Source organism: Aulostomus chinensis, chromosome 18 (genome assembly GCF_037954235.1).
Source record: "Aulostomus chinensis isolate RoL2024-O1b breed Wild chromosome 18, RoL_Achi_v1.0, whole genome shotgun sequence".
NCBI lineage: Eukaryota > Metazoa > Chordata > Actinopteri > Syngnathiformes > Aulostomidae > Aulostomus > Aulostomus chinensis.
In genome coordinates, this window is record NC_141337.1 from 13341002 (window position 1) to 13358337 (window position 17336).

At 42.6% G+C, this 17336-nt stretch overlaps 1 protein-coding gene across 6 annotated transcripts in view; it reads right to left on the reverse strand.

Moving 5' to 3' along the window:
• The window catches only part of cacna1ia (calcium voltage-gated channel subunit alpha1 Ia), a 163182-nt gene that overhangs the window by 26750 nt on the left and 119096 nt on the right, over nucleotides 1-17336 (reverse strand). For all 6 annotated transcript variants that reach the window (XM_086186136.1, XM_086186134.1, XM_086186133.1 and 3 more), the window contains exons 12-29: nucleotides 16645-16830; nucleotides 14987-15104; nucleotides 14288-14443; nucleotides 13508-13598; nucleotides 12523-12671; nucleotides 11127-11864; nucleotides 10470-10570; nucleotides 9573-9696; nucleotides 9347-9415; nucleotides 7693-7871; nucleotides 7237-7363; nucleotides 6876-7001; nucleotides 6660-6749; nucleotides 6348-6540; nucleotides 5259-5410; nucleotides 4361-4470; nucleotides 1469-1602; nucleotides 1144-1214 (exon numbers count right to left, since the gene is read on the reverse strand). In XM_086186136.1, the coding sequence (XP_086042262.1) occupies nucleotides 1144-1214; nucleotides 1469-1602; nucleotides 4361-4470; nucleotides 5259-5410; nucleotides 6348-6540; nucleotides 6660-6749; nucleotides 6876-7001; nucleotides 7237-7363; nucleotides 7693-7871; nucleotides 9347-9415; nucleotides 9573-9696; nucleotides 10470-10570; nucleotides 11127-11864; nucleotides 12523-12671; nucleotides 13508-13598; nucleotides 14288-14443; nucleotides 14987-15104; nucleotides 16645-16830 (2914 nt within the window). The remainder of the gene's footprint in view (nucleotides 1-1143; nucleotides 1215-1468; nucleotides 1603-4360; nucleotides 4471-5258; nucleotides 5411-6347; nucleotides 6541-6659; nucleotides 6750-6875; nucleotides 7002-7236; nucleotides 7364-7692; nucleotides 7872-9346; nucleotides 9416-9572; nucleotides 9697-10469; nucleotides 10571-11126; nucleotides 11865-12522; nucleotides 12672-13507; nucleotides 13599-14287; nucleotides 14444-14986; nucleotides 15105-16644; nucleotides 16831-17336) is intronic.

Below are 17336 nucleotides of genomic sequence, written 5' to 3' on the forward strand. Positions count from 1 at the left end.
GCTTGAGGTTCTGGCAGACACTGAAAGAACACGTCAGTGTTTTTGGGTTATTTCAATAAGTGTAACATCAGGCCCAAAAGAATATTGAAAATAAAACACGACAGCCTTATTTCTTCCTGGCCTTAGTTTAAAGACTGTCCTCATAGGTTTTATTGTACTAGTTCTTGTAGTTTTCAAGTATGCATTTGAACTCTTTCACATTCTACAAAACCTATGACAAATAGAAAAATGGCTGATTATCTCTGTTATAAGCATTGGAGAGTTTAAAAAAAAGCTACATTTTGTTATGTTTTTGTCTTTAAAATTCATCAAATCATCTGCCAAGCCCCAAAATGATCTTTTGAACTCATTGAAGGTCCAGACCCCCTGGTTCAGAACAACTGTGGCGTCCTGGATCATATGACCACAGCACCAGAGACAGCAAGGAGTAAAGAGACCAAAACCCTATGTGTACTAATTTCTTCTGCCCTGCTCACCTCTTGAGGTGAGGTCTACCCTGCACACATCTGTACCCACAGCAGCTTCTTCCAGTCAGTAAGAATAATGAGGCATTTCTAGAGAGATGAACTTTGAGTCCTTGGGAATGTGAGTCTGTCACATCACCGCTAAATGAACAGGTTTAAGTAGCACACTGTGGACTCGGAGTGTGGCTGGGTACTCTCCATGGTGCTGAAAGAGAAAACAAGCCTCTGTGTGTGTGTGTGTGTGTGTGTGTGTGTGTGTGTGTGTGTGTGTGTGTGTGCGCGCGCGCACGCTTGCTCGTGGGTGTGCGCAAGTCTACCAGTCTGAAGCATACATGAGTCATCTATTAGATTTGCGACAGATTTGGGTGGGTGGGTTGGTGGTAGTGTATGTGTGTTGGGTGGGAGTGTGTGTGTGTGTGTGTGTGTGGGGGGGGGGTATCACACTGTTGATTGAGACTGGCCAACTCCTTCACTGAGCCTAGAATAGACAGCAAATTAAACCCAAATCCCACATATTGCACATAAAAGCAATGATAAGAACACCATGGAGCTGCACAACCCCTACAGCCTCGAAAAACAGCATTTAGGGTTTTAATAGAGGAAGGCACAAATTAGTTTTTGAAACGGTTTAGTTAGTATAAAAGTATGTGTATGCCTGAATGTGTATGTGAGTGTATACCTGAGGCAGGGCTTGGACCACCGTATCCAGCAGGGCGCGCATTCCTGTTGCCATCTTCAGCAGCTTCAGAACTGTGTGAGAAGGTGTGAGAGGGCACTTAGATGGACATCCCTCAGGTTCAATGACTCACTAAACAGGAAGCATTAAACTGTAGAAGGGTAGGCTCTTAATTTACCACACACACACTCACAAGCAACCTCACAAGACATTAGCTGCTCGGACACAATTTTCATTTCACACACTAGATGGATTTCTTCAGGATGTCAGCTCGTGACAGTACTTGTGAGTAAGTGTATATCACACACAAGTCGTAATGTATGTGTACCTCGAGCGATCCTAAGGACTCTCATGATCCTGATGATGGTGGGGTTGATGGGCAAGGCAGCACTGATCTCTATCTCCTCCAGGATGATGCCCATCACTGACAGGAGAACAATGGCCAGGTCCAACTGGTTCCACCTAGCACAAGCATGCACATATGTCAACAAAATCATGTAATGCAGAAAAAAGCACAATCATATCACACACACACACACACACACACACACACACACACACACACACACACACACACACACCTCTGTGTCGCATCAGTAAGCCTAGAACCACAGAGACTGTCTGATGGCTAGTTAGCGTTGCACAATGAATGGCAGCAGATGGGCAGGTTAGCATTTCTCCATCTTGCCGGCTAAGCTCCTAAAACCTGTACTTCCTCCATTCTGCATTCTGGTATGAATAGATCAGGTTCAGAGTCTTTGTTTGTGCAAAAGTATCATCCTCATCCTCTCTTATACAGTCAGACAAGATCAGTAGTCCCTCATCTGCTTAAGTTTCATGGTGCTGCATCAAATTACTGCGCCCAGTCAGGAAAGTAGTTTGGTTTTGCATTCTAAAATGAGAGTGTTGGGGTTTTTAATTCTTATGTCATAGTACATGTACAGATCCCTACATCTGTTAATAAAGGAAAATACATTTTTGGAGTAAATTGTATTTGGTGACTTTTGACAGAACTCTGCAACACAGCACATCCACAGACATTCATTGAGCTAAGCTAATTAGCGATCAGCAGGTCTCTGTGGGTCTCAGGTCCCTACCACACGCACAGAGGAGAGAAGAGTATTTATCTTCTTCTCTGGCTCTGGTGACGATGGCATTACTGAAAAAGTTTCCATTTAACATATCAGATACCCGCTACTCACCACATGTTGAATTAATGTGCACATCTTCTTCACTGACTGCCTCAGAACACACACATTAACCTGCAAACTTAAAGGTCTTGCTGTTCTGTCAGTGGAACAGTGTGTTTGGGTGTGAGTGTGTGTGTGTCCTGTTACTCCACTGACCTGTCTAAGGCCAGCATGAGTCACCCCCAATCCAATAAATCACACTATGCTCAATGACACCTGCTTAAAGAGAAAGCTGATAAAGGTGCGATCCATTTTCTCTATATCCGTCTCTTTCTCATTCCATCACTCATTTATTCTCTCCGTTATTTGATTGGTCCAGACTTCCTTCCTATACATTATCCGTCTCTCCTCCTCTGCCACCTTATCTCCCGTAGTCCCATTGTCTCCTCACTAACTGAAATAGCTCAATGACATTAAATTGCCATCAGTGTAATATAAGCTCCCAAATCCGTAACTGACTTTAATTAGTCATCACATATCCCTGGAAAGAATAAGACATCAGTCTCATCACCGTGCGCATCTGGGACTGAAGCTAATCAATTAGTCTGGGCCCTGAGCGAATGAACGTGGGAGTGCAAGGTGTCCATGGAGGTCTAGCAAAGGTCAGTACAATCCGTACGAGACCTGCTATCACATGCACACCACTAATAGACAATTCAATCACGTTAAACAGAATGACTTACACTACTTCACCCCTTAAATTAGTTTACACTTTCAATTAGGAATTATTTGAAGCTAATTAAAGGGGCAATACAAATGGACTTATTCAGAGTTTGAGCAAATTCGAGTATCTGATGTTCCTATGAGCACACAAATAGGAGAAACAAGTCATTTTGGTGTGGGGTGGCTTGCTGTGTCGTCTTGTGATTCAATGTGCTGTTCAGAGTTGGTGCCCTTTAACGCATCACAAGGGGCTTCCGTTGCTATTGTAACCACCCCTGCAGCTAGCCAATCACCACACAACAGGCTCTTCTGCCGACAAAAGTAGCTAGAAACATAGACTACAGAGCTGTAGTAGGAGCTTTTGGACCATAAATACACACTAATGTTAAAAATACCTTAACAGATAAGCGGTAGAGAAAATGGATGGATGTTAATAATGACCCGCTGATATTAGAATATTTAAATGAGACAGTGTCATAATAAGGCCCATTTCATACAAGGACAACAGTAAATCTTCTTGTCGTAAATATGTCAACTTGGTGGCAACAGCCAGCTCACATGTAACATAAAACTCCAGCCATCTTCTAATAAGGTAAAAAACTACAAGTCTCTCAGCCTATAACCTTTACTAAATGTGTGTTTTATTGTGTTTTCTGAAGCATTGAATGTTTTAAAATAAATCAAACAATATTTAGGGTCAATTATTCTTGTAACTGCCACTAAGGACATACAAACCACTGAGAGATATTATTCAGATCTCTCCTCGTTTGTGTGCATTTGTACGTGTGCATTTAAATCAAAGCAATCATGTATCAGAGAGCTCGGTGAAGAGGGAATAAAAAGAGTTCCCTCCATAATTTGGTGTTTATCGTTCTTCTATTAACATAAATTGCACAACCTAAAGAACACACGTTGGAGCCTCACTAAATCCACTCTTGAGAGGTTGCACGTGATGATCTATGCGACAGTTGCAGCGCTGGGTGGTGGGGCAGGAGAGCTGGCGGTTTTTAGAGTAAAAGAGATTATTGCAAGTGGCTTGAGCTATGGCTTTTATTCTCATCACATATGTGATAAAGGATTTAGCTGAGTAGACAGAAACACAATACGAGACGTATTTTTAGTGACATTAACTGTCCAACTGTTTGGAAATAAAAAGCTCGTTTAGTTTAATCCAAAAAAGGAACTTGCATCAGGGTTAAAGGGCTTCAGAGAGAAATGGCTGACAATCATTATGCAACTTCTGGACGGATGAACTAATCCCCAAGTGGATGACTGACTTTTGCAGCATGCTAAACTATTGTGCGTTAGAAATATAAATGACAGCTGCATTTACATACAGACATGCAGTGACGCAACACACTCTGCACCTGTCTTTGAAGAAGCGTCGGAAGCCAAAGGCGATGAGTTTGAGCACAGCTTCCAGCACAAACGTGGAGGTGAAGAAATAATTGCAGTACTTCAGGGCCAGATCTAGAGACTGATAAAAGAGAGAGTTAAGTTGTGTGTGTGTGTGTGTGTGTGTGTGTAGTGAGCTGCTGTATCAGTCGCAGGGAGAAACTGTGAAACTGGAATAGTTCCTAAACAAAGTACGCCAGGAGCAAAAACAAAGCACCCTCCATTCATAGCAACATTCACACATTATGCCCCTGAACACATTTTCAAGATAAACTGTTATCACACACCGTTTAAACAGTCTGGAGCATCTTTTAATTTTGATATTAAAAGCTTCCTGATGGTGACTATTTTTGCTTTTGTTTTCCTCCTTTCAGAAATGAAGCAGTTAAATATGAGCTTCTGACACATGGGAGGCTACCAAATGTCAAGAGATATAGCTGACATATAATTAGAGGAAAACAAAAGGACATGTGATAATTATCTGATGCTCATTCAGTTTGAGAAACCTTAATCTGTTTTTAAAGGTCAAACAAGTATCTTATGGCAAAGATTTGCCTCCCTCACTAAAAAAATGCTTCCGGGTTCCAGACACATGAACGGACGTCTACATGTAGCGTACAGCTAACACAGCCACTCTGACAGCAAATCAGCATCGCAATCACAGCTCCTTTGTCAGGACTGTAGCTCCTCACAACGCACGCCGCCGAGCCTTGATACGGTTTCAGCGTGGTTCATCAGTCATGGGCTGCTGCTACGGAGCTGAAGGCTTTATGTAAATTACGGTGCGTGAAAACAACCACAAAGACTTTTCATAAATTACACCAATGAGATATAGAGCTCTGGGTCTCAGCCGCAGATGTTCTTTCTTACATGAGTTTGATTGTAGTGCTCTAAGGACATGGTGATGACGTTGATGCAGATGATGAAGGTGATGATGAGGTCCAGGTAGTGGTTTGTGCACAGTGTGTGGATCATCAGACGCATGTGGCCGTAGCTGGCATAGTAGGGAAGCTTGTGGGCTTCTGTTGGGGAAAAACAAACAAACATTTGAATATTGTATATTTGTATGTTAGGGGAGGTGTCATTCCATCACCAACCATGAGCAATATAACCATTCTACCAAGTCAAGTGGGAAAACTAAACCCTGCCGTGTACGGGTCCATAACTTTATCAGGAGGCAGTTAAAATGACAAAACTTACAGGAAAAGTGATTCACAGAGAGCGAGGTGCACACACACACGCAGCCCCGTGAGCTTCACAGCTGTCTGCTTACAACTTAAGAGATTGCTGTGATTTAATTGCAAGAAGTGAATCAAAAATAATGCCTAAGTATTTACATCATGCTGATTCATACACTCCGTGAATTCATTCTGCTATGTCGCTCCCTGTGAGGACAAGCAAAACGTGTTTAAAATCGCCAGTTTTCTGAACGGAGTTTGGATTCAATGGACTAAAGCAGGTGTGATATTGTTGTGTCCTGTTTCTCTATCATGTTGAGGACACAGAATCGTCTTTTCTCTCTACTAATCAGCGGTAAAGGTGATTAAAAAAAAGGGAAGGCAACCACAACCTAAAACACCACAAATACATCTTACATTAAAATCAATCCCTGCTCTTGTTGGATTGTATTTCTCCAGGAAAAACCTGCAGAGGCTCATATTTTATCTGTTGCACTACCAACAGATGTGCATGTGACACAGCTGAGTGTATTAGCAATAATGTCACAGGCTGTGTGTATCCGTCTTTCTTTCTACTGCACACTTTCTCCTCAGTCTTGATCATAGCTGCACATACTGTACTAATGCCTGATGAGTCTTGTGATGTGTCAGAGTAGAAAGAGGGAAGAATTAACTAGCGAAGCCCTTGTTGTCAGGCACTTTGTGTTTATAAAAGGTGTTTTTTAAAAAGAAAATCCCTACTCTTTCCTGCCATCCCTGTCCTCTCATCCCTCCGTCTTACTTCTCCTCTTCTTCTCCATTCTTCGTTGACGCTTCTCTTCCCGCCTCTTGGCCTCCTCCACCTCCTGGTGCTGGCGACACTTGTGAAAGTTTTCTACCACAACACCGACAAACATGTTGAGGACGAAGAAGCTGACGATGAGTAGGAAAGAGATAAAATAGAGCAGCATCCATGGGTTGTTGTTGGTCACCGGCTACCATGGTGCGATTTGAGACAAGAAGATGAGGAAAGAAGAGTGAGGGTTAGCAGGAGAGGTACAATCTACCTGTTCTTTGCTTATTAAAAAGTTGTTTGTAGCTTAGATGACAGTACCTGTTGGTCCACACCTACAGCGTCCAGGCCATGATACATAATGTTGACCCAGCCGTCCTTGGAGGCCAGTACGAACAGGGACATAAGAGCCTGGAAAATAGGAGGCAGACAAAGGTCAGATGAGGAGATCTGTTCTCCCTTTATTGAAAAACATACATATTTTTGTGCATTTCTGGATATTGCAATGCAAATCTGATCAACACAAAAGACACTAACCTGTCCCAAGTTGTCAAAGTTGTACTTATGGTGGACCCACTTGTAGTTTGCCTGCAGACAGTCTGACTTGTTGGTGATATTTTTGACATCGGGGCCAAAGCAGTAGAAGAACTTGCCTTTAAAGAGCTAGAATGATGAGATAAGATGTTGATACCATCTGAATATTTGCATAAAACAATCAGAGGAAGCCCCATCGGATGGGATGAAAGGACGGTACTAAACGAAGTAATGCTCAAAGATCCCATCAGCTGATGAATCATCGTGCAAGCAACTAGGATGAGTAAGGTAAAATGATTAATATGCAAGCAGAAATGAATAATGGATGCATGGCATATGGTGGAGATGGCTTTTTGTTCCCTACCTGAACTCCAAGAATGCCAAAGATGATAAAGAAAGCACAGCAGATGAGGACGATGTTGCCGATGGGTTTCAGAGAGGTGATGAGGGTCTCCACCACCAGCTTCAGTCCTGGAGCTCTGCTTATCACCCTGAAGGGGGGAAAAAAATAAGATGAGGGAAAAACTATCAACTATAGCTTTGCTGGGGCTATAAGAGAGAGTGGAGATTTAAGTAGGCTTTAAAATTGTGTTATTGCACTGATTTGGCTGAATTACTAGAGGGGAAACTAGAGAGGTCAGAGGAAAATAGAAGAAAGTACATATGGTTGTTTTCATTCATTTTTAAATGGATTTTTTTTTAAGTATTTGGACAAAAAATATTTTGAAATTGAAAACCAAACAGAGCTGTCAGACTTCATCACAGTCAACAGATTCTAATTATCCACAAAGAAATAAAAATAGCAATGCCTTGTCCGTACCTGAGGGGACGTAAGGTCCTGAGCAGTCTGAGCACTCTGAGGACACCCAGGATTTTAGCTCCACCAGCCATTGACACAACAATGTCAATTAAAGACACAAAAACCAGGAAGCCATCCAGAATGTTCCAGCTGCTCTTCAAATATGCCTGCTCACCCATATATAGACCCATAGAAACCACCTGTGGACGTGGAAAATATTAAGAATACAGAAGTTAAACAAAATAAGAGGCCGTTTTCTATGTTGTCTGGCTGGTGATATAAACTGTCACCAGGAACGAACGAACATGAAAAGCACAAAGGAAGAAGCAAGAGGATGCTGACAGGAAAGGTACCGAGGAGCTGAAGGACAAAAGATTGTTGACAGTAACAAGACATGTTACACACACACACACACACACACACACACACACACACACACACACACACACACACACACACACACACACACACCGAGCAAGTCACACAGGTAACAGTGTGTTTAACATCCTGGAGTTTTCTTTCCTTTTAATAAAAATATCATTGTGAAACTATTCGACATGTGAAGCCGTGGAGGTGGTGTAATATTCATGGACACAACTGTTTTCTGTGTTTTACCAGGCAGCAGTGGGAGCTGTGTACATCTGCTCGCCAAGAGATTTGCGACTGACATTTGAATCTTGTTTACTTCAGAGGGGTTGAGGTGGTCGAATGTGAACGAATCAAGATGGTTGAAAGATCAGCGTCTGACAAACAGCTTACGTCTGAATGCCAAAATGTAACAATTCTTAAAAAGCCAACTCAGTGTGCACAAGGTTTCTATTCTATTGTTTGTCCCGCACTGCAACTGCAGTCATTAGAATGATGTATATTTTTTGGGTTGTGCTACATTGTGCCTGAGGCTGTTGCATGAAATACATCTCTAATAAGTTCAGCAACACGCTGACCAATTCCTCAACCCTGCTGTGTTGAGCCTTTTATTTGGCTGCATCTTGTTCACAACACTACACTCAGGCGGTGGGGTCCTACAGAGACAAATGCTTCACAAGCAAACACCCATCAACACACACATTACTGAGACACACATGAGGCTCAGACAGACAGAGTCACAGAGGGAGATGTGTACAGTGCAGCCAGGGGGCTGACAAGTCTGCGGCTCCTTGACGGGCTGTGATTGGTTAATAATTGATTGTGCCAGTGCATAATTGATGGCCCACTTGTGCCAAAGCCTTTCGCAGAGAATACAGAAACTAGCAGGGGGACGGACGGAGAGAAGTTAAAAGAAAGGAAGGATGGGGAAACAAGAAAGATCGAGAATGTGAAAAGGGACTGATGAGGACAGAAGGAAGTGGAGATTTAAAAAAGAAGCAGTCTTCAGGGGACTGGAGGAGAGAGTGTGGGGGAGTGCTGGAGCTGGACCGCATCCACAAAAGAAGACTAGCCACTAATTAATGACGTTGTTTAATTGCTCTTTTCTCCAAAATGGAACAAGGGGATAATCAAGAAAAAAAAAGAAAAGAAAAGTGGTTGGGCTCTTCAAACACTAAGGCAAAGTCAAGTTAAGTCAAAGAGGGAAGACACGGGAGGAGACAGACGAAAAGATGCCTCTGGAGTGTGTGCACACACTCCACTCAGGACTCATTTGGCAGTAATGGAGAGAGAGGTTGTAAAATGTTACCTTGAGTGTCATCTCGCCCACAAAGATGGCAGTAAAGATGTAGTTGGAGATGGTGAGAAAGACTCTTTCCTGAAGTAAAAGACAGGGAAGTTTAGAAATAAAAAATGAGGGACAATTAGGAGTAGTAAAAAAACCTGACTTACTGCACATTTTAGATAATAAAAGAAAATTCATTGTCATAGTAAAATACAAAAGACAGCAAGCAACAGCCAAGAGTTGGATTTACCAGGCTGCCTTGCAGGATCTTGGGCCTCTCCAGAGCTACGGTGATGCAATTCGAGAAGATGAAGGCCAGAACCACATAATCAAACAGCTTATGGGCGATTATGGACTGGCATATCTGTCGGAACCTGAAGGTGAACAAGGACGGTAGAAAGAAATAAGAGAACAGGCAGTGCAAGTGTAGATCAGACCAAATACACTGCCACCGTCGGGATCAGAGCCAAGCCTCGTCAGTGCATCAGAGCTCCTACACATCTTGCTGAGTAAACACGCTCATCTAACCCTGTTTACATTGGGCCTGATTCAAAACAAATTACATTAACAACAGCGCTGGACTCAGAGTACAGGGTTCTATTGAGAGAACAGAACGGTAGCTGGAGAGAACAACACACATCAGCAGAGACGGAGAGATTTCAAAACCTAGCATTTGACACAGTGTGCTGCCAAGAACCAATTAAACACTGTCGCCAGCACGATGCTTATGGAAAAAGCTGGCGAGAAAAAAGAGGGATCGATTTGGTTTTAGAAGACACACACAGAGACACGCTCAAGTGTGTCTATTTACTTCTCTTCTATTAAGATTTTAAAAGACAATGCAACATTTTAGGAATTAATTATTAATACTTATTAAATAAACCCCCTGGTGGCTGTTGGATGCACTCTAACAGGACATGACGAGAAATAAAATATAGCCTTTTGTCAGTTGTGGGAGGTGATCAATATTCTCTGTGGAAGCTTGGCAACCTGTCCCCTGTATTGATGAGATGGAGAGCAGAATCTGGCAACCTATTCTTGATATTGTTTTGATGTGAAATGTCCTGCAGCCAGCCAATAAGATGCTGCAGGGATATAAAACAGCACAGCACTGATGCAGACAGCTATTACATCATGGGGTACTCACTTGTTCTGTGGAGAGAACAGAAAGACCGACCAGTCCTCTCTGGTCTCACACCAGTCTGGTTTGTGAGCTTCTAACATCTTTTGGATCCGGAAGCACAGGCTCTGTCACAAAGAATACACACAGTCATAAAACACACAAACACAAGTAGAGACACGTGTGATCAACATAAAAAGGTGGAGTGAGTTGCATGGAGGATTTGCTTGTTTGTGTAAATTATTTAGGAAAATCAAACACTTCAATAGCAACAGCTCAGGGCATCTCTCATTATCACCATCTGTATAGCTCTCTCTCCCTCCTGCTGTCGAAATCGTCCTTTCTAATTAACCTTGTTTCTCTCATACACACACACACACACACTTGTTTACAATGAAAACAATGGGACTCCCATGAGGCCCAATGATAAGAGTGCAGACTTTATACAAAGCACTTTAAAATCCTACACAAGAGAGCAGGAGATTATTGCTTGTGTAAAATCTTGTACTTTAGCACAAAGGCTAATGGGGGGGTTACTGTGAGTCAGTCATGGATTGTGTTTCTTTGTTCATTTCACACACAGCCCAAGGGACTCTTATCAACAACTGGACTGCGTATCGTCAGACATTGATTGCATAACAGAGCATTTCCCAATGGTATTACACACCCTGTACCATAACTTACATATTCAATATCGTCATCCAGGTCCTCCCGGTCCTTGCTGCGCGTGTTAACCTGGGGGAAGACATCGGCGATCAGCTGCCGCTGGTTGTTTGTGCCCACCTGCTCGATGTGGTGCAGAGGCGGGGGCTGGAGAAGATGTGACAGGGGGGTCTTCCCATTACAGTCTTGGTGAACTCCTCCTAAGACACCTAGATTATCGAGCCCACCGCTACCACCCCCGCCGAGTATCATCCCCCCAGAGAAGCTCTTCTTTCTGTGGTGAGCATGTGGCACTATGGGGGGCAGAGGGTGGTGAGGCGGTTGTGGAGGATGTGGAGCCCCTGGGACCTGCAGCAGGTGGGGCAGCTCGAGTGATAGAGCTCGACGGTCCCTCCTGGGCACAAAATGACCTGGAAGCATTGGGTGGGGGAGGTGGAGAGCATGAGGAGTAACAGCAGGGGGAGAGAGAAGAGATTCTTCCTCATCTTGGTGGACGTGAGGGAGGTGGTGGAGCGGCGATGATGAGGCACGGGGACCCCGGATGCGAAGACTTCCTCCAACTACACCTCCCAGACCCCCCAAGCCGTAGCCATAGAAAGGCCTTGCAGAGGTGGGTGTAAAGGCTGGACTAGTAGAGACAGACGAAGAGGAGCAGGGGCGTCCCCCTACCAAGCTGTTCCAGCTGGAGCGACGGGCCCACAGGGCCTGAGGCTGGGTGGGCACGGGGCGACCCCAGTTGTGGTAACCCCGAGCTGGATACTGAAAGAGGAAGAGAGAACTCACATATCTAACACTAGTACTAATAAGATCCAAAAGCCACAATCTTTTCATTATGATTAAATATAGAAAAATAAAACAATCAATTATTACACTGCCAGTGATATGCTTCTTGAAAATATTTCTCGGGGAGCAGGTCAACTCTTAGTCAAGTAAATCCCCCTTTTAATTAGCTAATCAAACAGATTGCTAATTGGAAAAAGTGAAACTGCTGTTGCAAATTACTGTGCTGCAAATTGAGAAGGTGGTGTTAAACCTTTGATCTGGAACTGATGAACTACCTTTATGGATTTCTGAATGCTTGCAGAATCTACGAGCGATGTGCAGAGAATCCAGTATTTTTATTTGCCATTGTTGAGGCAGGGTAATTATCGATACTTGTATTTGAATAAAGCAGAAATAAGCATAGCATTTTTTTTTTTATTCAGACTCCTTGCAGGGTATTAAATTGTTTATATATGTGTTATTTAAAAAAAAAAGGATCATGATAAATACTCACTATTTAATGCCATTTATGTTTGTGGTTTTAATAAACCGAGCAATAAATATATTTAATCTTTGCTGTCATTAAAAATAATTCAAACCAGAATAAAAAAAACCCTATCAGTCATGTATTTTATGATGTCTCTCTTCTACTTACTACAGCCCTCTGCTCCAGGTTGGCCCTGCCGAGAGAAATGACACTGTTCTTCCTGGAGCCCAGGGCAAAGGTCAACCTCTCTCCTGGAAACAGACCAGCAGCCATTGGGTCCAGATGTCCATTAGGGGTTAGTGTACAAATCTTTGGATCTGTAGGAAAAGGCAGAGTTAAGAGGGCAGGATTAGAAAAAAAAAAAAAGGAGTAAGTAAGAATGTGGAGATAATTGGAAAGGGAGAGGAGGTTACGGCTGGATGGAGCAAACAGTCAAAGAATCACTGAACAAGCCCTTTCCTCCATCTGGTGCTCTTCCTCTATTACTGCTGGCTTGGACTAGTCCCTTTAAATGTCCTAAAACAATATAATGGCCAGCAGAGAGAGGTACAGGAAGGTTTAATTTACTCTAATTGCCTTACAGAAGCCAGAGAGGAGCTTGTAATGGTGAAATAGAAGAACTCCTGCCAGTGGTTTGTCGATTCTCTAACATATCTTTTGGTGTAATAGGTTTTACTGAGCAGTAACATTACAAATGCATTTATTTTTTTAACATTAAAAAAGGTACATTGGGGCTCAAGGGAGCTGTGATGATGAAACATTAGCAGAGGCCTCTCTAATGAGCAACTAAATGCTACTCCATATTGTTTTTGGCTGGTTCTTGAGAAGTTCACTTTTGTGACGCCTACACGTAGAAGAGGGGGAGGACTGGCTACGGAGGCGGCAATAGGAATACAGTATTTGTCATCTCTGTGTTTGACACACAACAAATCAGCTAAAATCTCTCTGGAGAGCTGGATGTCCAGGGTCCACCAACTCAGTGCCTATACTATGGCGTACATTGAGATTCACACAGGCAGGTAATAATAATAATCAAAGGATCACTTCACGGGAAGTGCTATGAGAAGATTTAGAGGTGAAATGGTCATTTCATTTCAGAAGAGAGAGAAGGAGAGAAATAATCCTTGTTAAACAAAAAGGTGGCATTTAATACCTGAGAGAAGCAGAGAGTCTTTCGGCTTATCATTCTCCTCAAAATTACAGGAAGACCTGTCATCGTCTGAGTAAGAGCGGTTAGCATCTCCCTGAAATGGGAACAGTAAGACAAAGTGTCATAGGAGGAAGAGCGGCCAAAAGAAAGAGGATAAATGATTAATCATTTAAATATAGCATGCTAATCATGCGTCCTCTCTGAAGTACTGCATCATTTACCTGCATGAGTTAGCTTGTATCATACTGTAACACAATGGCTTATATCTATGCAATTAAGTGCCTATTTTCCAATAGAGGGTATTAATGTGATGTCACGGTAGGTTTATGTCACTACAGGTAGATGCAACAAATGGCAGAGAGACAAGTGAGAGTGTTTGAGTTTGGTGTTGGAGCCATTTTTGTTTTGTTTTTGCCACCAGGAGGCGCTGTGAATAGCCAAGCGAGTCTATTCAAGCTGAGTGTTATTAAACAAGACAGGCTGCGAGGCTTCTTGTTTTGTTGAAGCATTTGGGAAATTGACTGATTAGCATGACTGACTCGAGTTTTGGGCTTTTGGCCTTCTTTATCGACAATAACAGATCTCTCTCCTTGCCTGCTACCTCGGTGTCATGCCTTAATTATCCATCACTCTTGTCATAGTGAAAATCACAAGAAATCGCAATGCATGGTTGGTGATATCTGCCTCGTAAACCGTGTTTTGCTGCTCAGTTTTGTAGGAGGGTGACATCATTGCATCCCCTCTGTACTGTACCTTCAACCCTGTTGGCTAACCCCTTCTTACCTCAGCTTGGAAGCCCTCAACCAAGATGGCAACCAATAAATTGAAGAGTACATAGTTTCCAAATGTCATAAGGGCCACAAAGTACAGGGCAGCGCAGGGCGAGGTGGATGCCATGCCATTGTACAACACCATGTTCCAGTCCTCTTGAGTCAGAATCTAAAATGAATACGCGCACACACACACACACACACACACACACACACACACTGAGTGAAGTGCTAAAGTGAACGCTGCACATCCACATACAGGTGCAAAACAATAGGTCAGTAAGATTACTTGGCAAGTAAAAATGTTGAAAGTGGACTAATATTATATTCCACTATATAAAGCTGGGTATTACTTGTGGAGTGGAAGGCTGTTTAAGGTTCAAGACCTGGTTTTAGAGTTAAGGGTGGGTATTCAGGTGAAGATAGTGGGACAAAAGCTGTGGGTAGTCCCCCACCCTGGTCTTGACCCTGGGTCCATGGGGTAGTGAGCAGGCTCACTGACCAGCATGGCAGCCAGACAGCATATTCCCCTTAAGTGGTTTGTCCCACTGGCACAGTGGGAACCATGTGGTTGCAGGTTCAAATCCAGAATGGGGTGACTATAGTTAGGGTAAGGAGTTAGGGAATGCTTTATGTCAATGATGGGTCCCCAATATTGTATAAGAAAGGTGTGTGTCTGTGTGTGTTTAACATGTGATTAAACTATTAATACCTGAAAGACAGTGACGATCGCCCAGAGCAGGGAGTCAAAGTTCTTCCTGTCAGGCACTGTATCTCCAGCATTGTTCTTCAGACTGAACTTACAACCAAAGATATGCATCCCCAGGATACTGCAACATAAGAATGGCTACATTTATAAAATGGTGTTTGCTTTCTTGTGTTTTCAACACACATGCACCAAAATTTAGATTAAGACACTGAATAAACATCCATTGCAGTATCCTCTTCCTGTTTCATTTCAGAGCAGTTTTCCTGTCCTTGTGCTATCCTCCATCCTCCTGCTCATCCTCCTCTCCTTCAAAGCATTTATGGAGAGGTTTCAAAGTCTTCACAGAGCAGCACCGTATGCTATGTGCTTACCAAGTGCCAGCTTGGCGAGATGCATTCTATATGTCCAATTGCTCAGGGCTACATTAACTTCCTAAACAGCTGCTGCTGCCAGGCAAAGATGCGTTTGATTGCTGCATTACAGAGTGAAGAAGCTGCTGCCACAAACATACTGAATACGGAGTGAAAAACACTATGGAATTAATAATTCAACACATTACAAAAACTGAGGGATGCACCATAATGGAGTTTTTTGACAATAACCCACATGTTGATTTGAAATGATTGTGCAAGTAGCTGATACTGTACAATTTACCTAAGTGGATAATATCTATACAAAAACAAGTTTACTCAACTTTAACATACTGAAAATCCCATGTAATGATTGTGAATGTTTACATGTGATTTCTTCATATCCAAATCATTTGGAAAAGCCTAGAAATCAAATATCTGCCTCATGGTTTCCTCACCATTAACGGCAGATGACGAAAAAGTGACTTGGGCAGAACAGGGCTGATATGAATTTGGCCAGCAGACCTGTACATATATATCTGACATATATAGGACCAGTATCAGCCGATAGCGACGAGAATGTGCACCCTTAATGGCGATGCCAATTTAATTTGATGCTCAACTTCCTCTGAGGTGGAATTGTATTGAAAACAGAAAAATATGGTGCAAGTAATTTCTTAAACTACTGTTTTCTGTAATTTATACAGCCAAACCTAAAGATTTTGACAGAAATTTAAAATCACATCCACTGCTAGAATTTGAACTCCATCTCTCTGTGTATTTATCAGTGAAGTAGCTCAACTCCATCATTGTTCCTATGTGTCTGCCTAATTTCATGGCAACTCAAATGTTTACATTCATATTGTTGAATCTCCTGCTGGTGGACAAACAAATAATCATAACCTTCATGGTAAAAGTAATACAGGCAGAGGAATGAGGCACAGAGGGAAAAACCCTGGCTGAGTTACAGTCGGGGCACAGATGAGGTGGAACTCCAATAATTGAAAGCTAATCCTATTATCTCGCACAAACTGTGTTCAGGCCTTTGGCAATGTCTGCTTGCAGGACGCTCGACAACTATAATGTCATTTTAATCTGAAATTCAATCAGATTATTTTTGCATTCAAAGTTATGGAGTCTGATGCTGCAACACTATCAGATACAGTACTGCACACGTGTACAGTAGATAATATACAGAAATACGCACACTGTGATCCTTCGTGTATTTACCTGCTCCTACCCCTCACTTGCTAATTAATATTTTCAGTTCCATGTCTATATTTACATGCCCCCTTTTCCCCCCTCTGATACCTGAAGATGAAGATGAAGAGCATGAGCAGCATACAGAAGGTTGCCACGTTGTCCATCGTCTTCATCAGCACCACCAGCTGCCGCCTCAGCGCAGGCATGAACCTCACCAGTTTAATGACCCTCAGTAGCCTGAAGGTCCTCAGCACTGACAGGCCGCCATCTGCCTGGCCAATGATCTCACACACACTGGGATGCCCCATCAGGTGGATATGTGTGTCGAACAATAATAGACAGAGATCAAGTAAAATGTTGGAAGAAAGAGTGGCAAGAGCAATACTGTGAGAGGAAGCATGGATTAGATTGAACTGCACAGCTTCAAGACATACATACTGAGTCAAGGGATGTTTATAATCCTGTCTGATCCAAATTAATACTGCATTTTACATGTTTTATACCTTTGCTGCTTGTTTAAATATCAAAAACTCACACATACAGTAAGAGCTCCATACAGGGAAAAATGTAATAGTAACCAGGTTACATGCCCTGGAGATGAGTTTGTGTTCCGAAAGTCATTTTCATGGACAGTGGGCAGTCATTACATGTGTGGATGGAAGCCTCTTTGGCTTGTGAGCCTCTGGGTTTCTGGTAAATTTAGTTGTGTTGACAAACAACAGTTGTTTAATGAGTTGTATAAATATCACATCTCATATATGAAAGGTTTAAATCCTAGGTTTACTCCTCAATTTAGAATT